This window comes from Cetorhinus maximus, chromosome 8 (assembly GCF_964194155.1).
Source record: "Cetorhinus maximus chromosome 8, sCetMax3.hap1.1, whole genome shotgun sequence".
In the NCBI taxonomy this organism is placed as follows: Eukaryota; Metazoa; Chordata; class Chondrichthyes; order Lamniformes; family Cetorhinidae; genus Cetorhinus; species Cetorhinus maximus.
Window position 1 is genome coordinate 34,771,305 of NC_135886.1, and position 27,820 is coordinate 34,799,124.

The 27,820-nt window shown below is 41.3% G+C and overlaps 1 protein-coding gene across 2 annotated transcripts in view; it reads right to left on the minus strand.

Moving 5' to 3' along the window:
- Positions 1-17,758: 17,758 nt before the first annotated feature.
- lgr6 (leucine-rich repeat containing G protein-coupled receptor 6) overlaps positions 17,759-27,820 on the minus strand; it is a 272,548-nt gene continuing 262,486 nt past the window's right edge. For both annotated transcript variants that reach the window (XM_078546677.1, XM_078546678.1), the window contains 4 exons: positions 26,144-26,269; positions 23,833-23,993; positions 20,932-21,012; positions 17,759-19,992 (listed from right to left, as the gene is read on the minus strand). In XM_078546677.1, coding sequence (XP_078402803.1) covers positions 18,734-19,992; positions 20,932-21,012; positions 23,833-23,993; positions 26,144-26,269 — 1,627 coding nt within the window. In that variant the 3' untranslated portion in view covers positions 17,759-18,733. The remainder of the gene's footprint in view (positions 19,993-20,931; positions 21,013-23,832; positions 23,994-26,143; positions 26,270-27,820) is intronic.

Genomic DNA, 27,820 nt, shown 5'->3' on the forward strand with positions numbered 1-27,820 from the left:
TCCACTTGTCCAGTTGACTTCAGCTGCAAACATTTGAATGTTACTGGGACGAGTTGGCTTCTGCTGGAACAAGTTGACAGGGAAACTGGAACCAGTTGCCATGTAGCTGCTTCAATGATTCTTTGAACTGGAAACTACCAGTTAAAGCCAAATGGATTGACTTAAAAGACAGCCTGAGTAGGGCAAAAAGGAATTGAAAAAGCATTGGTGTGTCGGTACACATTTTCACATCAAGCTTTCAACGTAAGTGAGACCAGCCCTGAAGCTCCCTGGAGCAAATGCAGCAGCAATGTGACCCACAGAGAGAGACATAGAACAATGCTGGAAGAGCCCCTTCCCATCACGCCCTGATTGGCCAGCTTTAGCACAAAAATCACTTTCTGATTGGCCAGTGTTTGTTGATCTGCAGTGTGTGTCCCAGTCCCTGCAGTGTTGCACTCTGGGTGAAGGGAAAATTTGTTTATTTGAACTTCCTCAGTGAGGATCAGGTGAGGATTTGACAGTTTCATTGGAGACATGGCTGAGGCTATGGAGCTGTTTTAGTATCACTTCTTTAAACATTCAGATAACACATTTGTTCTTTTTTCATAGATAGATCTCTTTTTTCACTTAATTCTTCAACACCTGCCAGAGTTTGCCTTAATTAATTTCTGGATCAACTGTGCATCTTTCGAATTATACAGCATCACATTAGCAACATAAATCCCTGTATGGTGTGATAGATCCCCATCAAACAGCGGCGGATTACAAGAGGTAGAATTCACAGCTCATCCTCATGCAGCTAATTGTTTATCCTCCTTAGATTTTCACTCAATACTTTAGCAGAGAGGTCTAGAGGGACTAGGGGGAGTCATTGGTAGAAGGGAGATGGGAAAAACATTTTTCACCCAGAGAGTTGTGGGGGTCTGGAACTCACTGCCTGAAAGGGTAATACTGGCAGAAACCCTCAACTAATTTACAAGTTGTCTGGTTATGCATCTCAAGCACTGTAACCTGCAGGGCTACAGCCAAATGCTGGAAAGTGGGATTAGGCTGGGCATGTTGGGGCAAGTGGCCTTTTCCTGTGCCGTAACCTTCCAATGATTCTCACAGGTAGATTTTAAAGATATAAGGAAACTTTCTTTTCATTAAAAGGGGTGGGCAGATTTGTGAATCTTGGAAACCATTTGCCTGATATAATGCCCCATATGACTAGACAGGTAAATCTAAAATGTGCCGTGTAATGCTATGAAATTGTTCTTAATCCATAGACACCTGTGAAGAGCTCAAACAGAAGATAGAGTGGCACAAGGTTCAGGGTGCCCAAAATTGTGAACAGCACTCTCTAGGGCAACAGTAGTGGTGACAATATACCCACATTGGATGAAGGGAGATGCAGCCAGGGTAAATATCTTCTCATTGATTTCCATTGTGAGATCTCAGATTAAAGCTAAATGATTTCAAAAATATCTTCTGTCTGGCAGAATTAAGAAGTCTGCCTGCAAGAGAGGCCTGAGAGCAACAATGGAATAGAGACTGGCTGCAAGGAAGATTTGATAGCCTCACAGTCCAAGAAAAAGCAGCTATGAACCACAAGCTACAGGAGGAAACTGTGGAACTGCCAAAAATAGGGTAGATACTACTGTTAATTTAATGTTCCATAGTACATCTCTTTCTGTGACTAACACAGCTCTGTCAAGTCAGAAACAGATGATAGAGTGAATTGGATTTGCACAAAGGCCTCAGAAAGAGTCAGAAATCCCCATGTGTAGAGCACGAAGAGGCTAGTGAGGAGTTGCACATTGCAATTGATGGCAAGGTAATGATTCTGAGAATTAATTTTCAAAACATTTGATAATCAATGTTGGTTTCAGCAAGCAGTGACAGATCATTATGATGGTAGGTGCAGTGTTAAACCTGCCTCACTAATAATCACTAATAATTTGTCATTCGTTGAGAATGAACTGTTGAATAACCTCACGTAAAGTCTGTAGTTAATCTATTTTACATGTAGATACTGAGTATGTCCCTGATTTTACTTACAGGTAAAACTGCCAGGTAGTATTGAGATACCAGAGGGAATGTGGAATAAGGCACACAGCCAAAGGACGAATTCATCATTCATCAAAACTTTGGCTGTTGGCATCTGTGGGTCCGATGAACTAGCAGGCTGTTTTATTGCAGGCAACATAGAGAATGCAATTTCTTGCAGCAGGAGGTTGGCTTGGAGATCTTTTGTCACTTATTTTGGAAGTCCCCAACTAATTTCAAGCTTAAACCTTTTCTCTTACTTAACGGCATATTTCACCCACCACCTCCAGACCCAGGAGAAGAGGATTTCAAGAAAGATATATCTCTGAGAAGATTCAGGACCTCAATAGGAGACAAAAGATCCAGTGCAGCATTCAACATTTAAATGTAAATGCTTAAGTTCAGTATTTTGTTTAACTAGTGCAAGTTAACATTCCTGCACTTTATTTTTTTTTTGTTCTTACACTGTTTATTTGGTTTTTGCATCATGTGTTTTGTGTTTTTATGCTTCACAATAAAATTTCAAACTTAGTGTAGTTCAGTCAAGTTTTATTTCACTACTGCACACACATACACATTATTGGTAGTTATTTTCATTTATATGAATGGGGTGAATTAATTTTATAGATTTTTCCTTTTGCATGTTTTGAATACTTAGCTGCAGGGTCACTAGCTGTTCCATATTTTAAGGGATTGTCCATTGACTGTTTGTCTCATAAGGGGCTCTTTGTGTCCTGCTTTTCTAGGACAGCCTGTGGAGAATAATCCTGGGAGTCTGCAGGGTGAGTTTGAGTGATTCAAGTGGCACTGGAATTGAGTGAGTCGGCCAGCAGAAGGCAAGTTGTAGCCCTGCCCCTAGTCTCAATTAAAAGAACCCCCAACCCTCTCAATGCCCCCGCCACCCACACTTACCCAACAACACGCCAGATCCTACCCAATCCCATGGTCAAAGTGTTCCTTTAAAAGAGTTGATCAACCAGGGCCAGTAAATTTCACCAGGCTAACTGGACACAACTAGATGACTCGAGTGGAAAAAATTCAACTGGGAGCAGCTCAACTGGCCAACATGGAGCAGCTCAATTGACCAACAGGGAGCTGGTCAACTGGCTAACTGGGGGCTGGTCAACTGGGAATAACTCAGCTGGCTGACTGGGAGTAGCTCTACTGGGACCAGTTCCAATTCCCATTTAAATCTGGACCCATTGACAACTGGTTTTTCCATTGGCCAGTCTCCCATCTTCCACCCCTCCATAAATTTGAACTCACCCAAAATGCCGCTGCCCGTATTCTAACGGACACCAAATCCCGTCCGCCATCACCTCTGTGCTAACTGACCAAATTGGCTCCAGGCCTTGAATTTGGAATTCAAAATTCTTGTTTTAAAATCCTTCCATGGACTTGCCCCCTCCATTTCTCTAACCTCCTCCAGCTCTACAACCCTCTAGGACGTCTGTGTCCTCCAATTCTACCTTTTGAGCATCCACAATTTTCATTGCTTCACTGTCGGTGGATGTGCTTTCAGCTACCTAGGCCCTAAGCTCTGGAAGTGGCTCTTAAGCTTTAATGCCTCTTTAACCTCTCTTTCCTCCTTTAAGCCACTCCTTAAAACTTACCTCTCTGGCTAGGTTTTTGATCATCTATCTTTTGAGTTCAGTGCCAGGTTTTTTTTTGATAACACTCCTATGAAGCACCATGGGCCATGTTACTATGTGCAAGTTGTTGTTGTTAACTCCGCTTTCACCGATTTGCACTGAGTGGAGAGTGATAGAATTCACATTGAGGTTTCTTTTCCCTTTATTTTTGTCTCTACCTCTGCAGCCTTGGTAAAGCCCAACAGGTTGAGATGGTTTTTGAATCCCTCCAAATGCTATAAAATATGTTGGTTGCAAACTTGGACAGAGTCCAAAAATGGATATGGGGACCTTGATGCCCATACCCATTGCTTCCAATGCAAGCTACACACAAATTTTGTGCTGCCTGCTAATGTTAACGATTGTAGCATGCAGTCAACGTTAAGTGTACTGTTGAGTGCGAAATGCATGGTTAAAGCTAGCCTGCAGTGCTTTAATTCAAACTGAAGCTCTTAAAGGGGAAATAGACTGTGGCTGGTGCAGATGCTGGAAATCATTCTAAAAGTGATTTTTGAAGCAGAGAACACTGCATAATGACACAGAATGGCTGAAAATGGACCCCAAAATTTTCCAAAGCTGCACTAGAGGCTTTGGCGTCTAAGCTGGAGAAGACGAAAGATGTCATCTATTCACATGGGCTGGAAGGCCTTCCAGACAAACTTTGCAAAGACAGAGCGACCAGATAGAGGTTATGGCTGTTGTAATATGCCTTTAAGGGATAGCAGCATGACATCACTAGAAGGGAAGTGTGCCAAGCAATCCAGTCTTAGTTTCACTTTTGCCTTTGAGCAGAGCACATACAAACAGCTCTGCTGCTGATGTCTTTAAACTTTCTACCTATGTATAAATGTTGCCATGTGCCTAGTCTAAATGAATGAACCCACAATGTGTTTATACAATCCCTTATGAGCAATTGGTGCTTATATCATTATGACAGCACGACATGGTGCTCAGCATTGGTCAAACAGCCTGGCAGCAAGATCAAGCACAGGTACGACATGGTGAACAGCCTTAGATCATGCTACATGGCATGAGATGACCTTTGACATTCTCGTCAGACTGCAATGGAGTTGCAGTATCGGAGAGTATTGAAACCGCAGTGTGGTGACTGCACAGAAAAACTTTACTTGAGCACAATCTCTGCACTGTGTGTTTAAAGTTTTTCTGTGCAGTCACCACACTGCGGTTTCAACACTCTCCGATACTGCAACTCCATTCTTCAAGTATCTTTACTTGAGCACAATCTCTGCACTGTGTGTTTAAAGAAGCTGGTAAGCAGACAGATCCCTCATGGTGGGACTGCAGCGTATAGCCCGTCAGTTCAGTGAGTGGAACAGAATGTCGAAGGGACTAGTACCGCATTAGCTCAGTTGGGAAAGGTGAGTAACCAGGGTGTGGGCCAGATCGATAATGAGTGAGCGAGAGTCAAATAAAAAAAACAAACAAAACTGCCATAATAATCGGGCCAGAGAAGGTTGCGATTATAATGGGCAGAGTTTTGGAAAAGCGGATGAAAGTGGCTATAGTAACACTCATCCTAGGTACTATAGGAGAAGGAAGGTCAAAAGGGTATTGTCGGAGTGATCACAAAATTTCCCAGTTTGAATTGAGATGCAGTTGACCTACTACCCGAATTCAAAAATGTTCAAATAACATTCAGAGCTATGGTTTCTTGATTCAGGTGTGACTGAACCGGACAAGTCATAAAAATTCACCCAGCAATTGGGAATGAAGGTCTTCACAGGCTGAACACATCAGCATTGACAGCAGAAGAGCCAAAGGATCCCCAAAAGATATGGACTACATTGGAAGATCGGTTCATTATCAGATTAATTTTCCATAGTCATCGACTAGAGTTCACGTCATTTTGACAACAGTCCAATGAATCCATAGACCTCTTTGCCAGCAGATGCAGAGAAAAGGGTACATAATGTGATTTTTCAAATGCAGAGCTAGCAGACAGAATTGTTGAGTTGGTGATTGCATTCACTCCCATGGAAGGATTCCAGAAAGACCTGCTGGGCAAGCCCAAAACATATAGCATCAGTGAGCGACTTAAAGATGGACATAAGTATGAAGCGATCCTCGCAGGTCGACAAAGCTTACAGGTCCTAATTACAACCCCAATTGTTGATGCACTCACTAGAGCACCAAAACCTAGGAAGACATGTGGAAGGTGTGGCCTTCTGCATGCATCAAGGAACTGTCTAGCTTTTCATCAATTCTGCAAGGCATGTGACAGGAAGGGCCATTGGCAGCAGCAGTGCGCCAGAGTGAAGGCTGATGCAGCAACAATGAGCCGTGCACTGATCCAAACAGACCATACACTATGGGTACCTTCAAACAATAAGAATGACCATCTGATATTCCATCAGAAATATATGTATGAGATGATTGACAAACCAGCAAATAACAATGATGTGCATGATGAGATGAAGAGAAGTGAACATGTTTCATACCGTCAGTCTCGTTGAAAACATAAATGCCATCTCACCATCCGAAGAGTTTGCCAAGATTCAAATTATCTGTCCTAAGGAAATTGGCAACTATTTATTAATGGCCAAGATTGACATAGGGGCAAGTGCCACATACTAGCTCTGTGAATTCTAAAAGACATGTATTCACAGACATGGAAGGGCCTTGGTGAAACCTGCTATTGTGAACTTTCAGCGTACAATGGTTCAATAATTCCATGTGCAGGTTCCATAGTCTTGGAGTGCAAGTACAATGAATCCTCATGAGTGTCACAGCTTTTCCACATTGTGGAGACTAAAGGCCCAGCGATCACAGGTCTACCAGCATGCTGTGACCTTGCACTAGTCACAATCCTTGGAATCAGTCAGACCTCACACGGCAGATCAACCTCAGAAACTACTCCCATTACCTCAGTTCACGACCTAACATTGAAATTTCCAGAATGTTTTGACAATATTGGCTGTTTCAAGGGAGCTGCAACATTACACTTACAGGATATTGCAAGTCCATCAACTGATCTGGTGCATTTTGTGCAACATAAATGCCAGCAGCTACTAAAAGAAACGGTGAAAGATTTTACGGGATAAAAAAACATGGAAAAATCTTTATTGAGGGATGGCCTGATTCAATTCAGCATGTCCACGAACACGTGAGACTGTTTTGGCATTATCAGGATGAGCTAGGCATCTCCCAGGGAGTCATTTTTAAAGGCAGGCAGGTCATCATACTGGCATCTTTGTGATCTGATATTCTTTAACAATTTCATCACTCACACTTGCATCGATTTGAAGAGAAGACTTGCAGCAGAGACAGTCTATTGGCGGATATGAACAATGACATTGAAGTCATCGATAAGAAGTGCGAGACATGTCAAGTCAGTACAAAGCTACCATTGATTCCACAAGAAGTTCCTACCCATCCTTGGTCCAAAATGGTGTCTGACCTCTTTCATGTCCATGGTACTGACTTCACCATCATCATCGTCTACTTTACCAAGTACCCCATTATTCGACAATATGTTGAGCACAACTGTTGTGCAGAGTCCAAGTGCTATTTTCAGTTTATTTGAAAGAGATCATTAGGGATAACAGTCCGTAATTTACTGGTAAGTTCAGGATATGTGTGAGAAGTGAAATATTGATCACACTACTTCTTCTCATTACCCTAGATATAATGGCCTAGCTGAACAAATGATTCACATAGTGAAATCCCTAATTTTCAAAAGTAGACAGACCAGTCAAGGTCTACACATTGCAATGTTACATCCGAGAGTGACATATTTTAAGTGCAACTATTCTATCATTGTCAGAGCTCATGTTTGTCAGACCAGTGCACACCAAGTTACCAGCACCAATTATCCATTCTACTCTCTCATAAACTAGAGAGCAACTTGTAAAACTGCAGACTAAGATGGCCAACTTGCACGATAAAAATACGGGCATAGAATAGCCAAGTTTATAAATGGGGCAACAAGTTCGCATCCAGGATCCCACAGAAGGTGCATGGTAACCAGCCAAAGTAACAAGGATTTGTTCAGAGCCAAGGTCCTATGAAGTCATTATACACAAAGGCACAATGGTAAGGCGTGACTGAGGACAAATCGGGTCCATTCCAGCTCCTCAGCTCCTGTACAGTCTTATTGCATCTAGGACACGATCCCAAATGCAACCAGGAACAACTTCCAAGAATGACAACTCCACAGATCACTGTTAGCAGTTAAAGAAATCTCAAGACAAGCTTACCATTACAAGATGGGAATACCAGCAGATTATCTCTATGCTTTAGAGACTCAAAGACTCACCAATCCTATACACTTAAGTAATGGTAAGTAAACATGAACATGTGTTGTAAATAGTTATACTTCTTTGGAAGGGGGAAAGTATCTTTGAAAAGAAATGGGGATACTGTAATATGTCTTTAAGAGATAGCAGTTTGGCATCACTGAAAGGGAAGTGTGTCATGTAATTCATTTTTAATTTCACTTTTGCGTTTGAGCAGAACACACACATGCATCTCTGAGGCTGATTTCTACCTATGTATAAATGCTCCCCCATGCTTACTCTAAATAAATGAACCCACAAAGTGTTTATACAATCCCTTATAAGCGATTGGTGCTCATATTCTTATAGTAACACGACAGTAGTCACTGCCAGGAGCCTAGCCCTAAGGATCTGGATGCAGTGTTGCAAAAATTTAAATCTCACATGAATGGTTGAGGTTGGTGAATGTACCTTCAAATGTCATATCAAAGCAATTGCAGCACTCACCTGACATCCGTTGCTCAATGTACAACACCCTCTTCATTGGCCCTATAAACAATCTCCATCAATCACAACTCATAACTGACATTCATAGCTTCACCTCATTCTCACGCACTTGGCACTGCTTCAAGCTTCATGTCCGCAATAGACGGCTTGCACACACTGTCAGCTATTCAACCATGGCAGACACATCATCCAAACATGTTGTACCCCACTTAATGAAACACTTCTGTCTCATAGGGTAGCACATAACTGATGGCAGCAGAAGCTAACGGGCTGGGGAAAGGCACGGCTGCATGTCCTCAACCTGACGGGAGGAGACGGTGGCCATCATTTTTTGAGTGGCCATGGTTGAGGTCATGGCTAGTAGTGGGGCTGAAACCATCAAAGGTAAGAGAATGCTCACATCTAATCTTCCTTCTCACATCCCACTTCCATTTCATCCCACGATCTCCTCTGATTTACAACATGCAAATAGCGCAAGCGCTGCACTTCTTGCTTTCCACCTTCCACCCACTGCAGACCTACCCTTGTGTCTTTCTCCCTTCAGATACCAAAGAACTGACACCTGATCAGGCAGTGATAGGAATGTAAGACGATGAAGAAAAACCATCACTCGCATGCATACTCACAGCTACCATTCAGATACGGACACTGTGCTTAATTTTGAGGATAGCTTAGTGGCAGGATCTGCATGTGGTGAGAAATCAAGTCAAATTAGCCTGCAGCCAGAGCAGCGGACAAAGGTACCAACTCGCCAGTGTATGAGGTCACATATGGGTTCAGCTGCAGATAACTCAGGTGATAACTTTGATGGGGCAGACTACAGAACATAGTTTATGGCTATGCACAAAAAAATTGCTTCATGCTGTAAGAAAGCCTGTCCTCACTATCAAGGAACATGGAGGAGCCTGGCTTTAACTTGGCACAGGGCTTTGTACAGAGCTTGGAGTCCATCCTTTTTAGCGTGCATGTGATAGTTAACTCTACTTATATACTTGTGAGTCAAACCATGTTGCAGTGTCTGATGGCTGATATTTTAGCTTCCATTACAGCACAAGCAGAAGCCACCCAACATCACAGCATTGCAATGGAAGCTCAGACTGAAGCAATACATGTTTTGCTATATAGGGTAGAGCTGATATACAGCATCCGCATTGCCACATGTGTGTGGTTAATTGCACCCTGCACCACAAAGTAGCCTGCAATACATGCAAAACCAAGTGCTCACACTGTCTGGCTTCTCTCTGGTAAAAGAGAATGAAACGCATTCAGCTGTCTTGGAATTCAGAACCTCAGTAAATAGTGCAAACAGGGCGATCTCGCAGTCTGGAATGCACTGCCTGGAAGTGTGGGGGAAGGCAGGTTCAATTATGGCATTCAAGAGGGCATTAGAGATTATTTGAACAGAAAAAATGTGCAAAGGTACAGGGAAAAGGCAGGAGAATGGCATTAAGTCATAATGCTCTTTTGGAGAGCTGGTGCAGACACGATGGGCCAAATGACCTCCTTCTGCACTGTAACAATTCTGTGATCCTGTGATACAGCCTGCTTATGCCTGGAAGAAGCCAGCTGCATTAAAGTTCATCACCACAGTCACCTTCACACCCATGCCAATGCTGTCCTAGCCCTGATCTGTGGCTGCAGTATGGCTGCAGCAGTGAGGATTTCAGTGAGTATGTCCTTAGTGAAGCAGAGACACCTGACACATTGTTCCTCACTGAGGTTCAGGTTAGAGAATTGTTATCTGAGCGCCCTGGAAGGATATGCTGAGTCCTTCTCCCTCTCCTCCTCGTCCAACTTTCTGCAGCTTATCCTGCTCTATGTCACCTCTGCTCATTCTCCCTGCCATCTGTAATCCAAGGTGCGTACATACTAATGCGTGTCTGAGAGAAAAGGGTATGTACAGAACCCTGGACAAAGGACCTCAGTACGTGCCCTAGCACTCCCTGTAGACTTTAGCAACTTTAAACAAACTCTAGAAACCATCAAGAACTTCTACAATCCCAACAACTGCCTACAGAAAGCAATCAGCAACTAACCTGGAACTAGTTGATGATCCCATTAAATAGTGCTAGTGGGGTTGTGGTGTTGGTGGGTCGGGGGTGGGGATTCTTCCTGCTGCTGAATGCATGCTCAATGGTGCAAGGTTAAGAGAGCACTCTAGCTGGGACGTTGAGCTCCAAAATGGTAGCCATGGCATCTAATCAACATTACATACTTATTGAAGTCATGATCTGCCTATTCTGCCAATGGATGGTCCCTGCATGCATGCTAAGGCCCTTACCAAAATAGTGTCTGACACATCCAGCACCATAAGCCTGCACGTGTGCATTGCCAACATTTTGGAGGCAAAACAGCACTCAAAGCACTGAAAAGCCAGGCACTAGGCAGCCAAATTTCATGGCTGCATCTGCTGTTATGTTGCTTCTCTTCAGTTGCCTACATCCCTTCAAATTTCACTGATATGCAGGTTCCTGCTCCTGTCACTAGTATACTCCCTGCAAGAATCTGGAACTTGGAATAATTGGGAACACCACCACCTGAAAGTTTCACTCCAAGCCACTCACCATCCTGACTTGCAAATATATCGCCGTTCCTTCACTGTCGCTGAATCAAAATCCTGGAACTCGCTCCCTAACAGCACTGTGGGTGTACCTGCACCACATGGACTGCAACAGTTCAAGAAGGCGGCTCACCACCACCTTCTCAAGGGCAATTAGGGATGGGCAATAAATGCTGGCCCAGCCAGTGATGCCCACATCCCATGAATGAATTAAAGAAAATAGAAAAGCTCACATGAGTTGGAGTGCCAGCAGCATACCTGACATATAACTATACACTAAAATGTGCTCCAATAGGCTTTAGAAGTCATTAACTGGGCATGATGTTTGCTCCCTAATGTTGGAAAATTGCTTTTCTTTCATTGACTGATGCCAGATGGTGACCACTCAGAGGGGAAGTAATGTCCCAATGTATCAATAGCAGGAAGCCACAAAATAATAACCAAGGGTGATGTGTAGATCATTAAGCTGGAGACTGGGTAAAACTATGACTGCCGTAAATAAATTACTTCCATCCGAATGCCACACACATGAAAAATGAGACACATCACTGAACATTATTTAGTTCATATACAAGGCTTAGATGGTAGTGCCACAAATTGAATCTGTCTACTGGTGGGACAAAAGTATGGAGACCACACACTACTTGAATACCAGTGGGATCCTTCTGGGAAAAAAACATTCAGCCAGTAAACAAAATTGGATAAAACTCAATTAAAACAATCTGTCGTTTTCTTTTTGTTGTTTTAAATCTTATAGTGTAGAACTTACAGTGGTGTAATAATCACATGGTTCGGTTACAATACCAATAATGATTAGATTAACCTACAGACTTTGTCTAAAAAAAAAATTTCCCCTGTTGCTTCCCTTTTTTTGGTGTCTGGTTTTAATTGCCATAAATTTACAGGGCAGAACTTTGCCCATTGAATATGAGTGGGGGGTAAAATTTCAAACACAAACTATGAATTAATCCAGAGTGCATGCTGCTTTGCAATTAGGTGGGTTGTGTTACACATTTGCAATTTGTGTTAATGTAACCCAACCCCAGGTTCAGATGGAGTGCAGGACACAGTTGTAGAAACTGAAGTAGTTTATTATCACACAAGCACATGGTCGAGTAGGCAAATTTACTTTTCTTTGCTGATACAACATCATATTTACTCTGTTAGCATTCAGCCCAGTTCAGGAGGCAACAGATGGCTTAATATTGACACACATTCTTGGAACAGGTAAAGGCTCCTTGTATAACTAACCAGAGACAGAAAGGAAAAGGAGAAACATCCACCTGTTACTTCCTTCGGTGGATTCAGTGTGAAGATCTTTTCCACATTTTACAAATCAGTTTTGGCAGAATGGTGGGCTTATTTTTAGGATAGTTAATGGAAGAACAGTTCCTCAGATCTCCACCAATACTGAAGGTTGCTTAACAGTCTCTATTACCTGATGTATGTAATATGCAACAACACACTTATTAGAAATAGAAGTAAGGCTGTAGGAAGCACAGTGTGTTTGGAACATTACTTTTATTTTTAAGAGCAGGGTTTGAGCCTATTTCAGACTGGTAAGTTAGAGGATCCAGAAGGAATCCACATCTCACCATCATTTATCTTTCACAAACTCATCTATGCCTCTGCACATTCAACAGTTCAGTTTTTGATATATTTCAAGGTGGTCCAAGTTCCCCACCATATCACATTCAAGGTCTTTGTTCTTGTTTTAAAATTCCTTGATGACCTCACTCTACCTTCTCCAATTTTATTTCAGCTCACACCTTCCATTTGGCTGAGCTTGGATTATTAAACATTCCCTCTGCTCCATTGCTAGAGGCCAGTCTTTCAGTCATTAACTTCCTTGCTGTTTGAAACTTGTGCAAATATACTTCTCCTTAATAACCGCCTTCTTGCTGCAAAAATCCTATAAAAATCCATTAATTTGTCACTCCCTTTGTCTTCTCAATGTCTTCCTCTTTCCCTCTTGCAAAATGGTGTAATGTATTCTTCTGCCTAATGTAATTATATAATATAAATTAATAGTATTGTCCAATAGGCAACAAGAATGGTTGATGCCTAAAGTGGAAATGTCATGGTGGGGCAATTGGAGGTAGGCTTCTGAAACTGCGTGTGTGGAGATTTTTGTGAATAGGTAAAGAGAGGTTACTTTTCATTTAACCCTGTTTTAACTAACCTAGGAGTACTCAATATAAATACAGGTGGCAAATAAAAAATGAACAGCGAAATGTTTGTCAGCTGTGATGTCCTTTTATTTTTCCAAATTTTTCAACTTGCTTCAGTTCAACCAGAACTCCGCTTTCCAGGATTGGTTGGGGGGGTGGGGGGGGCGGGGGGGGTGGGGGTGGTGCGGTGTGGCTCCTGCATGGATTCCCTTCGCTATTGAATCCGTGGTTTCCTGGTGCTGACTGACTTCTGCTGGATCCTCCACCGGAGGATTACCAGGGGAAAAAAAAATCAGAAGAAGGTAAGTGGGTATTTTTTGTCTGATCAGGATCATAAATAGGGGTTCCAATCCTGATCAGATGATTTGGGCCTGTGGGCTAGCACAAAGTCCTTTCAGGTCTCTGATCAGAATCAAATCCACCCGCAAACTGTAAGAGAAAGCTTTTCTCCCTTTGTTGACTGCAAAGGTTCTGGATGAAATATTTGGAGATCACAACCCAGTTATCATTGAGCATGGGTCCATAGCACAAAAGTTAGTTGGACACTTGTAACTTTTACATAGAGACCACAAGGATGGCAAGTAAGGGGAGCAGCAATTGTAATATTGGTGCAAAAAACAATGCACTTCTAACATTGCTATTTTGGTGAATTATTGGGAGCTTTGCTCCATGGGGAGTAATTTTTCATGTACATGTTATAGACTGGAAACTTTACCTTCTGGCATCACATTTTGCAAGCATGATTTTGCACCCAAACTGCACCTGATCTGAAAAGTTTGTTGCTGATACTAAATGCCTGAAGTGGGAGAGCGTTCTGTTTCTCAGTGCTGATGTTGCCCATCTTGATGAGCACATCCCTTGCATTAAAGAAAAATAAGTCAGTTGAAGCAGGCAGAACGATTGATGGAACATACTGACTGAGGCTATTCAGTTCCCAATTTTAGATACATCTGGTAGGTAGGCATCGAGTGCAGATCATTTTCTGTTTTTTTATGAAAGGACACACACCCTCAGAAAATCCCAAGTGTCAGCTAGTGAATGGTTCAGAGGCCAGAGAATCTGATGCCCACCTGATTTTTGTAGCCAGTCATTGGGTTTCCTCAGGAGACAAGAAGAGACAAGAAATGGGGAGGAAATAGTGAAAGGTTACCTTGAAGTTAGTGTATTGAAATAATGTACAACATACTGATTGATTAGGAGAGGGCATAGGTTTCCATTAAGGCTATCTTGAGATCTTCAATGTTTATTAGATTGAGTTTGTAAACGTATTGGTGAAATAAGGGAGTGTTGTGAGATCTACAATCTTAGCCACATTGCCATGGAAGAAACCAAATTGAGTCCAAGCATCTTCCCACCATGAAGGGAGAAGGCCAAGGGAATCTGAAGTTGATCACTATTGAGTCGTTTTCCAAAGACGATTTGCACCCAGCTCAAAATGAAATGAATGGAAACTTGTAAATACTTCCCACCCACTTAGTTGCTGTCACGTGGTCAAGAAAATTAAAATATCACACCCTCATTACTCATTTCCTGTGGAAAAAATAGAGCTGGACTCTCAGTACTTATAAAGTTTACACATTGTTCACTTGGCCTTTGTATAAATATCTGGTCCAACAGCTGACAGAAGAAATAAAGCTCAATGCAATAGATATTGCACATGTGTAAAGAGGTTTTTGTAAAACAAAACCACATTGGTGCTGTAGTGGGCCGACTCTCCATTAACCTTCATCATTAAGAATACATGTTTTGGTATGGTCTACACTAATTTGTAGCATGTTTCAGAAGGATATATTGGCTCAGTCCCCACACAAAATCTGGAACTCTGATCTGTCATTTGGAATAAGTACAAGAGACATTCCAAACCACATGTGTTTTTTTCTGGCTATTTCAGAGATGCTTAGTTAGGGTCAGATTTAGGGAGTTTTCTACCCACAACTGGAACTATGGGTTGAATTTTAATTTCCAAAAATGGGGATTGGGGTCATTCCATGTGAGAAATATGAAACAGGAACCAAACCACACCCCCCTCCCCCAAAACTCATCTAGTTCAAGTCTTAGCAGAGATGGGAACGAGGGGCAGCCATCCAAACTGCTCACAGGAAGCAGATTGGTTAATTAAATATTATAATGAAGTTCTGTGCCTTCATTTTAACATTTTACTTTTAACCCTAGATGGGTTTCCTGGGCCTTTGGCAATTTAGCAGCTTAAAGTAGGTAAAATCCATTAGGTAAATGCCTTTATAGCACTGCTTGTGGGCCAGGAAAAGGTGTGGTTCCTCCAGCAAGCTACTCACCAGCAACCTGTCTGTTTCCCCACCAGCAACCCCCATTGGCTCCTATTGTCGAATGACCGCCACCTTCCACCCATGACCTGTACCCTCCCCTCTCGATCTGAACACTCCATCATTATCCAGCCTTGTGTCCCCTCAGAGATCTCTCTTATTTCTCTACCTACCTGCTTTCATAGGCTTGAGCCCTGTGATGTCCCACCACCCGAAATACCTTCAACCTGACAATCAGGCTGCCTGTTAAGAGCAGGTTGGGGGGTGGGGCGGCGTGGGCAGCGGGGAGGGGGGGAGGGAGCACGCGTAAAGACAACCTGCATCCTGCAGAGCATTTAGAAAACTCCTTCCTTTAGGTTTCCTGACCTCACAACAGGTCCCCTGACCCAGCACACAGCTCACTTCCAGGTTAAAACCCAGGCCTAAATGTCAAACTAAAAGTTCAAACAATGCTTCCACGCATTATTCTTTTCTTTGCCGATTTTCTGCTGACAGCAGGCTAATTATGCACCTATGGTTCCATGGACACTGGATTCCTTCTGGTACCTCCCACAAGTGGGTGGTATTCAAGTCTGGATCTGGACTGTGAATGACAACAAGCTATTTTATTGTGACAGGCAATTGCAATTGAGCTTGATTCTCTCCTCACCTGATATCGACATACGTAGGCACTAGTGATCAGGAGTCAGAACCCTGAATAATTTATCCCATCGCCCATCCAGGGGTAATTGAAGTGAATTCTAGAGTACCAACTATTGTCTTGTTAAAATGAGATAAGCAAACATAAACCAGGAATCAAACCTCTATCCTTCCTACTCATTTGAGAAACTCTTCGAGCTACTAGGCGATCCCAGAATATTCCAATTTATATTTAACTGTCCTATTTGTTCTGCCCACAATCTCATTTTTTCAAACATTTTGGATTGTGTCAATAGCCATTATTAGCATATTAGCTCCATACAAGGAATGTTTTTGCTGTAGGATAAGGCAGACACAGACTAAGTCATTTGTTCCCACGCCAAGGTGAGATGCTTCACCATAACAAGGCAACTCACTTAGCAACATAGCTGAATATTGACAATCTCATCACAACTGGACCTGATGGATTTTGTGCCTGACAGAAATGGGAGTCAAATGCATCACCAGAGATTCAGGAAGTAAGTCATTATGTGGTGCGATCCAGACATTTAACAGTTCAAGGTTATTGTTGCTACTTATTATACCAATGCAGAGAAGAGAGAAACAGTTTGAGTATCAGAGAAATTTCAGCACGGAATTTAACATGTCAGCTTTGCATTGCATTGCATTGCATTGATCAAAACTCTCTTACAGTGTAGCTCTCTGCTAGCAGCATGCGACCAGTTAATTTACCCGCATATGTGCTATATAATTGCGCAGTGAGTTCGTGCAAACTATTTAAAATCTTCAGGCACTAATTAGTTTATATTTGATATGATACCTCTCTAATGTCTAGTTGTTACCAATAATGCATTTTGATATATTTTTTATGAGTTGGCTGTCCTTATAAAAGGGCTTAATAAGATAAAGATGTAGCTTGGCAGAAAAAACTGTGGCACATAGCTCCTATGATGTCTTTATAACACATGTACTTTTAAGTGAATCTCATTGCACACAGAAATTAAATAGCTCTATTCTTTTCTCTTTCAGTAGAACAGCCATTGACATGTCCTTTTTAAAGAAGGAACCAGTCATTTTATCAATATATTATTTCTGATATTGTTAACTCACTAAACAGTGCAGTTTTTACTATGTTGATTATGCATTGTTTTGAAACTAGATTACTGAGTGGATTGTAATGTGAGTGCCCCCAGCATTCTATTTATATTGTAGACATGACTGAGGGCAAGGAATATTGATATTAGAGAAACACCGGTGCATTATTACGTAAACTCAAAGTGAACAAAACTGGTTAATTGTTTTAATATGCCTTTTTGTTGCCTTTTATCAAGATTCAATTTAATTATAATAAAAAAGATTTGATCAATTGATCATTTGTTAAGATTTTTGGTATCTTAGCCAGCAACAACAAGCATTGTCTGGTGACAAGAGAATATTAACAGCTTCTCCTGATGTATTGAGTTGACCAGATAACAGGAAAGATCCTGGGTAACATAATAGTAAATTAAATCAATCAATCAGGGTATTAAGAGACCAGCATTGCTGTTGATTAAAACTTTATTTTATCTACAAGTGCTTTATAGATAAATAGCATGCTGCTCCATTTAAGCCTTGTTGTTGCTTGCCTTAATTTTTAAGAGTTAAACAAAAAATTAATAAAATGGAAATGAAGAATAAAAATGCAACGGAGAGCTCTGAATACATTAATCCATGACAAAGCAAGTATATGAAAAGAATGATTTACTTTGACATAAATTTGCTAAGTTTAGCCTCTTAAAAACAGAGTACAGTACATATAATATGTACATCCAAATAACTTTCTATATTTTTACAACTAAGCAGTTTAAACAGTTCTTATAAAAAGTAACATTTTTATCAGTAAAGGGATATATAGTGTACTAGTAAGAGGTAGTTTTACTATACATCATCTGTTTTGCTGTCCAATTGTACAGAAATGTAGGATTTATAGTGTTTCTATGAGGAAAGTATCTATTGTAATAAATATATTTCTATTGTTCATTTAACATTCACTTCTACCAAGATATCAAAATATAAAAAAAAATCAGCATTTTAAAGCCATCATGTACTCATGTTTTCCTATCTGAATATGATAATACGTGAGATGAACAATTCAACTATTCCCCCTTTGCTGGAGCAATTTGTCAAATCTACCATAAGACTTAATATTGTAAAAATATAATGAAGAGTATATATGGCATTATGTTGTCATATAACTCAGCAAGCTGCCAACAAATTTCATCCATGTATACTGTGTTGAAAACATTTACATTGGATCATTAGGAGTCCCATGATTCAAGTGCTAATGGATTTTCCCTTTAATGAAATCAACACTGTGAAAGACACTATTTCTTAACATTGTACAGTGACTTTTATAAGCCTATAAAATAAGTGGTTCATTGGTTCTGGGCTCATATGTGCACTGTAGCTTAGCTATTCACACAGTTACTAGCCAAAAACCAGCTGAAGACCAGTTCATATCTGTAACTTACCCCTGGCCATCCATTACTTTACTTAAATTTATGGCAGTCCTCTTTGCTGACTGAGTGAACAGCTACTCATAGTTGTTCCCAATATTGTACTCCCATTTAGCTGTCCGGTGTTACCTCATCCGGTTCTTCTCATCATTATGTAATTCCCAGGGGATTGTGCCTCTCTTGGGATTACTTAGTTCAGATATTTATACATGAGATGTGAAGGAAGGTCCTTTGGTTGGATAAAAGCTGATCTGAAGGTTGTTATGAGCTTGCTCTGTGTTCTCTGAAGTAATCAAGAGCTCCTCATCAGTGAGGCAGGATTGTCGTGTTGAGTAGCTATCTCCCTTGCCATTGCCTTTCCTCTGTTGGCATGGAATTAGAGTTACAGGAGGAAATGGATAGGCCTCTATCATCTGACGATGACTTGACAGAACTCCAAGGCCATCAGCCGAATCATGAATGATTTCATTATCTGCAAAGGTCATCAAAGCTAGAGTGGAATCACATGACTGTTTGTCTATGTCTTCTGAAGTGAGGGAATCTATGCTGCCTTGTTTTGATTGGCACCTTTTCTGCCATTTATACTCACGGAGCATGCGAAGATCCTCTTTGAAATGTGGGTTGAATAACAGATAAAGCAAAGGATTTAGACAAGCAGGCAGTGGGAGCACCAGCAGTAGGATTGATTTAATTACTTCTGGACTGATTAAGAAAAGATTGAGCAGGGAAGAAAATGTAAGAAAGGCCACGGGACAATATAGGATACAGTTGGTGAAGATCAGCCAAGCTACATGCTTAATCATGGCACAATCCCAGATGCTGTCAAATTCTCCTTTCATTAGGTCACAGTAAAGTTTGGTGTATGTCCCAGTTATAACAAGGAAGCAAAGGATATTCATCATGATTAGAGCCACCATGAAACCTAGAGTGGAAGGTTTTCCATCAGGGATAGGCGAGGGGAGGCAAAGAGGTGAAGTCCCAAATTCTCCAACTGAGCACAGAGGCAGTGCGGCTGCACTGAATGATAGTACCATGCAGCAAAAAGCAGCAATTTTCACACTACTGAAAGATGGTGATTTCCCATATGCTCGGACACAAGACACAGAAATACTGCACTGGACAGCAGCAAGAGTCAGGAACAGGATGGATGCTTCTGAGGCAAATACGGATACAAATCCAGTGATTCTGCAGCCTAAGCCAGTTTCCCATTTTGCACCATGCTTTGCAAATTGCCCAAAAGTCATTGCATCAACAATTGCTAAGGTGCCACTGTACAACCCTGTCAGCATATTGGCTCCTGCTATCAGACCAATCACAAACTTCACTGGAGATAAATAGCTGGGTGATGCAAATATAGTTGCGATGACTAGTCCATTGCATATCAAAGAGATAAGAACTATTCCCCAAACTCCAAGGCGTATTATCCAGCTTTCAAAGAGATATTCACATGGATTAAATGGACCTGCAATGATTTTAACAATGTCATGTTAGAAATATTGAAATCACAATGCAAACATATCTTTAATTCATGTTACTGAGTTTATTGCATCATTTTGGTTGGCTTGTTGTAACCACCTTTTAAAATTACATTTGTAAAGTTAAAAATATTTGACATTTTCTGCTCAAAACTAAAATAAGGGCCCAATTTTGGCTACTGGGGCGGGTAGCTTGAGTCAGGAAATTTCCTGACTTGCCAGACCTGCCTCGGTAAAAGTTGCTCCCATATATGAAATTTTCACACCAGGGTATGGGATGAAGTTGGGACTGCTGACCACAGATGAGATGCTAGGAGGACATGGGGGTGGGTGGTTAGAAGGCCCTACTCAGCTCCCTGGCATTTGCTCTCAGTTAAGTTAGAAGATCTCAGGTACCCTAGCCCTCACCCCTCACAATTCAATCCACCCCCCCCATGGCCCCTCATACCCTTCAAGCCATCTCAATGCTATATCATGCCCCCTACCCACACCTATGGCTCCTCATAACCCCCCTTCCAACTCCATAGCCACTCACCTAGCACCCACCATGGGTAGACCTCAGGAGTCACGTGGAGGTGAATTAAAGTATACTTCTAAAAACCTAATACAGCTCTCACTATACAGAGTTGATAGTGAAAAAAAAACTTCCATTCATGAAAGCATTAAAAATTTTAAATTCCCTCAAGTACTTAAAGTCTTATAAAAAACAAACTAACTTGTGTTCATACCCCTTTCCCCTACCGGCAAAAATGGGATGTCAGAAATGGGAGTGGGACTTCCCCATTGGGGTCCAATCTGCCATTTTAAACATCCACAGAGTCTTCCTGACTTGACAAAAATCTGCCTCCAATTGTTTAGTTTTGTAAGTTTTCTGGATATGATATATTTATTACCTTTGCTGTCTCGCTAGCATTTTGGTGACTCACCTGGGGCAGGTGTGCACTGAATACTGGGATGCAGTTTGGGATCTTCCACATCTAACTGGAAGTCATCCATATCTAAGTAGACTGTATAGTTTTGCAAAAAAGATAGTGTTAGAATGTGGGTTTTGTGAGAATTTCAGCAATGCCAGCAAAAACAAGAACACATCATTCATTTTGTGAACATCATACTGCATTGTCTGAGTATTATATCTTCATAACTGAAATAATATTCAGCCCTGCTAAACTGCATTTTCCCAAAAATGAAGCTCTTTTAACATATAAACCCTTCATTATTAATCATAATCACTTTGATCATAAAGCCCATCTCTACGATTACAGAGCTCCCAGCAGGGAGCGGAGCTCAGAGAAACTCATCTGAGGGGGAGCTGGAAGTGGGGGAGGGTGAAGTGTGTGTAGGGGTGGTGGTGATGGGCATTGTGGAGGAGTGAAGGCTGGGAAATATCTGGAAAGGAGTCAGAGACCTGCTGCAGAGACAGGATCTAAATGCTGCTGCTTCTTAAAGGGGAAATGGGAGCAAGTTGGGCAAGAATGATGACTGGCAGACATGGGGAAAACTTCAAGTAGCTCACCCTGCGTGAAGGGAGGTACAAAGAAGGAGGGGTGCGATTCAGGCTGGTATCCTGTCAAGAGTGCAGTATTTGTACTATGGAGGGAGGTGGGTGCGACAGTTAAGTGTCACTGGCTTAAACCCAGGACTCCTTTTCTGTTCAGGTCGGAGTTTAGCACCCTCATCAGAGCAGCCAAGGTAAACTGCTTGTTCCCTTTGACCTTTCTGCACAGTTTCTTTTTATGCATATAGGACAGATCCAGGGGTCCCACCAGAGTTCAATACAATCTTAATCAGGGAAGGATGCAGCACATTTCAAAATACTTGCTCCAAGTGATGGCACCATCTGGCTCTATCACCCCTGTACTGAGGACTCCAGTCTTGTCAATGCATCCCACAATACAGCACTGACCACTGGCCTTCAGACCTTAGGGAAGGTTTGGATAGAACGATGGTAACATGCTACTGAGCATTTTGGAGATGCTATCTTTCAGTCTGCAGGCTCTAACTGCTACCATTAGATCTGCTCTCCTGCTGATCAGAGGGTACTCAGATCTATATTCCAACATGCTTGCTTGGCTAGATCACTGGATGCCAGTTCAAGTTACGTTTCTAGTCAGCCTGTTCAGATACCTGCTCAGATTGGTGGCAGGATACAGCCCTGGCTGCCCATCCACCTGAAGTGGTGACACAGCCAGGAGAAGAATCCTTCAGGGACTCAGGCAGCTTAAGAAAAACAGCGCCTTGATCCCAAGAGGTTAATGATACCACCCTACAATTAATCACCACTAGGTTCCCAGGCACTCAGCTGGTACCAGAACAGTTTGAAGCAGAAGAAAAGTACCAGGGCAGGCATATTAGTAAGAAGATGTGCCTGTTATAAATATATAAATGGGTACATTAAAAGTGCACATTAAAAATGAATTTCAGCCTTTTGAAGAAAGCATTCTTTTTTGGTTTATGGTGTAAGATGATATTTGGAGGTCAGTTTGTGATAGAAGACATTCTCCTGTGCCTTATTACTGAATGGTTACCTTCTTAAGTAGACCTCTTATGAGACACTAAGGGTGTGGCATGATCCATGGGCTCTGGAGGCAGAGTAATTCATTTATAGTTGGTCTTCTATGGTGTAGCCTTGTTGAGCTTACCCCTCTCATTTCCTCTGCTTCCTAATCCTGCTCTGCCTCAGTCATAATAAAATACAAGATGACTCCCATAATAAGTCTAAGTTAAATGCTCATGGCTAGAAAAGTTGTGGCGGGGCATGGGGGGGAAGATTTCTGAAACTGTTAAAAGGCAGTTTGCATAATCCTTTCTTAGTTGCACAGTTGTGAACCAATTTATCTAATCACTCATCTAGACTGATGTGTCTCAAATGAAGTCTGTTGCTATTCAAACGATGTGAATGCAATCACTTCCTGATCTTCTTTTGTTCAGTCTTGGGCTGTGGGTATTGCTAGGAAGTCTAACATTTATTGCCCATCACTAGTTGTCCTGAGAAGATGTTGATGGGTCTTGTAATTGGACAAGTCAAGCAGGTAATTTGTCCCTCTTTTTTAAGGCAGGTACAATTCTGGTTTAAAATGACAAAATTTCTGGGCCTGCAAATTTTGCCTCCATTGTCCTTTCATTTCCATATATGCATCACTTTGGGACAATCAATTCTTTCACCAACCACTAATACAGGAATGTAAGGTGTATTTTAGAGAGGTTGTATCTCTGGCCTACACTCAAATTGGGGTCTCTTACAGTAGATCTACATCAGCTTTTTACATAGAATTACATATATAGCACAGTAACAAACCAATTGACCCAACCAGTGTTTATGCCTCATTTGGGCCTTCTCCCATCTTTTCTCATCTAAATCTACCTTTGTAACCATTAATTCCCTTCTTCTTCTAATGCTTGTCTAGCTTTCCCTTAAATGCATCAATACTATTCACTTCAATCATTCCCTGTGGTAGCGAGTTCCACATTCTTGCCACTCTTTGGGTGAAGAAATTTCTTCTGAATTCCCTATTAGATTTCTTGGTGACTATTTTATATTGATGGCCTCTAGATATGCTGTTCCCCACAAGAGGAAACACTCTGTATTCACTATATTAAACCTTGCATAATTTTACAAACCTCTATTAGCTCACACCTCAGCCTTTTTTCAAGAGAAAAGAAACCCAGTCTTCAACCATTCCCTGATATGTATACCCATGCATTTCTGGTATCTTCTCTGCACCCTCTCCAGTGCCTCTATATTCTTTTTTATAACATGGTGCCAAACCAAAACAGAATTTTAGGCCCTGAATTCATTCCAAATGCTAGAATGTTAATATTATACTTACAGTTGCTGTCTGGTGGGACAGGAAATACACCCATGGCTCTTTTCTGGACATCCTCATCATCACTGAGAGTAGCCTCTGCATCCCACAGGTTAGACTGTTTGTAATTATTTTTGCAGGATCCATATGCACAGCACTGATAAGCATATGGCATTTCTAACACTCTGTATAGAAGACAAGTTTTACAATTAATTTACAAGTAGTGAGCACTATTAAGTCTAAATCCACGTAGTACGACTGTACGTTAACAGCAAAAGAGGTCAGTGAAACTGCTCAGAATTCTTCCAGGGACAGCAGCGGACTACTACATTCTTTTATTCTTATGATATAAAACTGGGAACAGTATTTATCTTATTCTGTTTTCCTACATGCAAAGGTGTTGTTGAATTTTAAATTGCTTTATTTCTTCAGGTTCTTCCTGTCAGATTTTGGGTGGAAGCGTCACAGAGAAATGGCCAAATAATAGAGTTAATAGGACAACTTTACTTCCTTCCCCCTCTGATTGCCATAAATATAATGGTCAATAATATCTTGGCAATTTGGAATCCCTCTTCAGTTCAGACAAGTGTATTTATATTGTTCTGAGATTTTTTTTTATTTACAAATTTTAAGCAGCTTTATGGTTCCACTACTGGACTACCATAAGGCAACATTGGTCAGGTGCACATGAAAGGAAAACTTGTTTTGAAATACCATAGTTTTACTTTGTCTAATAGGTGCCAGAGCAGCAACATGAGGGAGGCAACTGTAATGAGGACAGATATCAGTTTGCTTAGTTGTACCCTAAAGTCTAACTTAAGCACAACAGTTTGTTGTGTGTTTCTAAATAGCATTAATGATTTGGCATAGGAATAATATACTGGGGACAGTCTTTCTCACAATGTCATAAAGCCATCTTTAATTCAACTGTTTGAGCAAGTATGAATGTGTTACAGCACAAGCCACTTGAGCAAGTTTATAAGGATTAATCGGGAACCTATTTTCGCAAAATGATTTCCCATGGACTGACCTGCTGGTTTAACAGGACCATCATATATGACATTAGCCTAAGAGATTGATTAGACTATTAGTTTTTATATATTTTAATAAACTGCTAACCAAACCTGAATTTTTATGGTTTTAATTTTTTTAAAGGCTATGCGTTTACATTTTAAAATGTTTAATTTCCCTTTCAGTTCTTTTTAAAATCCATACAGTAATGCTTTGTACACATGCCAACTTTTTCTTTAAAATTATCAGCAGGAGGAATTTTGCTCCTTTTATCTCTGCAGCGAGGCTTCATATCCATGCGCAAGGTGTACAAATGTACTTTATGTCTAGTGCTGTTCTGATTAGAGGTGACAGACCTGAAACGTTAACTCTGTTTCTCTCTCCAAAGATATTGACTGCTCTGCTGAGAATTTCTAGCATTTTTTATGTCCAATGAGTCTTTTTCTCCCCTCAAATCATTTTCAGTAAACGACTATAGGACAAGTGCAAATGAAGTCAAATTGCTTCCCAAAAAAGGCATTGGGCGGGATTTTCCAGCCCTGCCTGCTGCCGGGATCATCCAGTCCCACCAAAGGTTAATGGACTTTCGGCTGGCCTGCTGCATACCCTGCGCTGGGTCCCTCCATGGAGGGGCTGGAGAATCCCAGCCATTGAATTGTGTAGTTCTCACTCAGTGAGCAAGTTAAATCTGTGCAATTCTTTCCCCACAACATTCTGCTTTTTCTTGTTTAATGCTTCAAATTAGAATGAAGGGACATGATCAAGCACAACAAATTATTTGCTTAAATTCCTCTTGTCTGGTTTGAAATGGATCTCATTATATATATATTTTTTACGTTTAAATTTGTTATTCCTCAATATTTTCCATGTAGAATTCTCTGAGGTCACATTTCTATGTTAATGCTTACAATATTGGATAAACAAAAATTTCAGGTGATTAATATCACCTTTTATTGCCGTCACTTTTATTGCCAGTTCCATATTCACGCTTCAATCAAGAGGGCAGGAATTTCTGGTCGCCATATGTAATGACATCATTGATGCTTGCATGAAAGATTCCTCTAATTGGCATTTTTAATCAAATTATAAATGCATTCAAAATGTTTGCTAAATGCGACTGAACATAGCAATTTTCCCTGTTCTGAATTGATCCGTTGTTGTAAAATGGTGCCCCTTTACTTCTGTAGATAACTTACACATGCAGTGTAAACTGCCACACTGACAAAAGATCGATGACTATTATTTTATTCTGCACTGAAGTATTGACAATTCAAAAACTACATGATCATTCTGAATTAAATGATTGTGTATCAATAAATCCTACCTTAGCTTGGGAAAGTTCTCTTCTGAATAGGACTCTGATAGTGCCAGATTTCCTTTCAGCTTTAGATGTGTCAATCCACTTAGACCATTCAAAGGGAGGGAAGAAAGTTGGTTGAAGGTCAGGTCCCTGTTAAACATTAGACAGGTTAAAGGTTTGCAGTTAAGGGTAAATTTGCAATGAACTGAGTATTCAAATAGCACAGGCGGTCATTATTTATTCACAGAACCTCAGACTTTTGCATTTGTAGTTACATATTCATCACAGAGGTAGTACCCATGACTGTTGGCTCTGGTACTGAGACCCACCTAGACAAGAAATTTATCTTGGTACTTCTGGACTCCCAGAAGGAAAAACAGTAAAAACTGGGAAATAAGAATACTGGTCCGAATTGGTTTTGTATACCTTAAAATGGAACACCAGTAAAACTGGGAAATAAGAGTGCTGGTCTGAACTGCTGTTTCCTTCTACTCCTGGTGTCACCAGCCATGACTATTATGGGCCTGATTGTTGGGTTTATCCCTATGTATAAATGCCAGTAATTGACTGTTTTTCAGTTAGGTAACTGGTGAGGGGACACGATGCGGGATAGATTATGATCAGGGGGAGAAAGGAGGAATTCTCTCAGGCATGGGAGCCCAAGATTTCACTGTGAGGCTCAAAGGAGCATTCTGGGTTCACAAGGACATCTAAAAACGCTTCTTAAAAAGAACTTATCTGCCGCAACCTACAGATTCTGGCAAGTTTGGCCTGAAAACCGTCATCGTCTTAGAGCACAGGTCTCCAGTTAAAACAGCAGACCAAGCTCGGATAATGCCATCGGAGGCTGTTCTGCATATTTAAAGAGCACCCTGCTGGCTGTGGTGGGGGGGTCAAGTATCTTTACTGCCTGCAAATTAAAATTGCTATGGTCAGATCGGAGCAGATGAAGGATTGAACAAGTCCACTTCCTTTTACCTGTTAAAATCAGGGCCATGAAAGTTACTCAAGTCACCGTAAAATCTTTCAGCCAGTTACTGGCTTATCTGTGTCCGTTCTCCATTTTCTTTTAATCCTTTTAACATCGGTGTCCCAGCATGGCTTCCTGGAAGAGCTACCATATTCCCTGCACAGCGACCCCCCCCCACCAACCCCACCACCGCTCCACCCCACCCCACAATGGGTGAGCTGACTGTGGGAAAATGTTCAGCTTGCTGTCATTGCTGTCAAGATGCCTTGGGCTTCTCGCCAAGGATTTCAGGTGGAATGGCACATCCACTGCCTGCCTAAAGTCTGCCTGATCTCAATATCACCTCCATTGGCTCTTATGTGTCTCTTATGCCTCCTTACGTGGATGACATCAAGAGTATAGGAAGCAGGCAGCTACTGTAGTGTTCAGTGTTAGCAACAATAAAATCCTAGTTACCCTGGGTGTGCCACATGAGATCATGAGAACAACCCCTACACCCCCTCAACAATATCAATCTGATTGGAAATAAATGACATTTAAAATTAAATCTTTGAAAAAGCTATATGTGTGTATCTGGATATTTTAAAATGTGGGAAAGTGCCGCATGTGGCCTAGATGTAGGGTTGCCAACCCTCCAGGATCAGCCTAGAGTCTCCAGGAATTGAAGGTCAATCTCCAGGACACTGCTGTGTGCAACCCTAGGGAAAAATCATTGGGTCATTAAAAAAAGA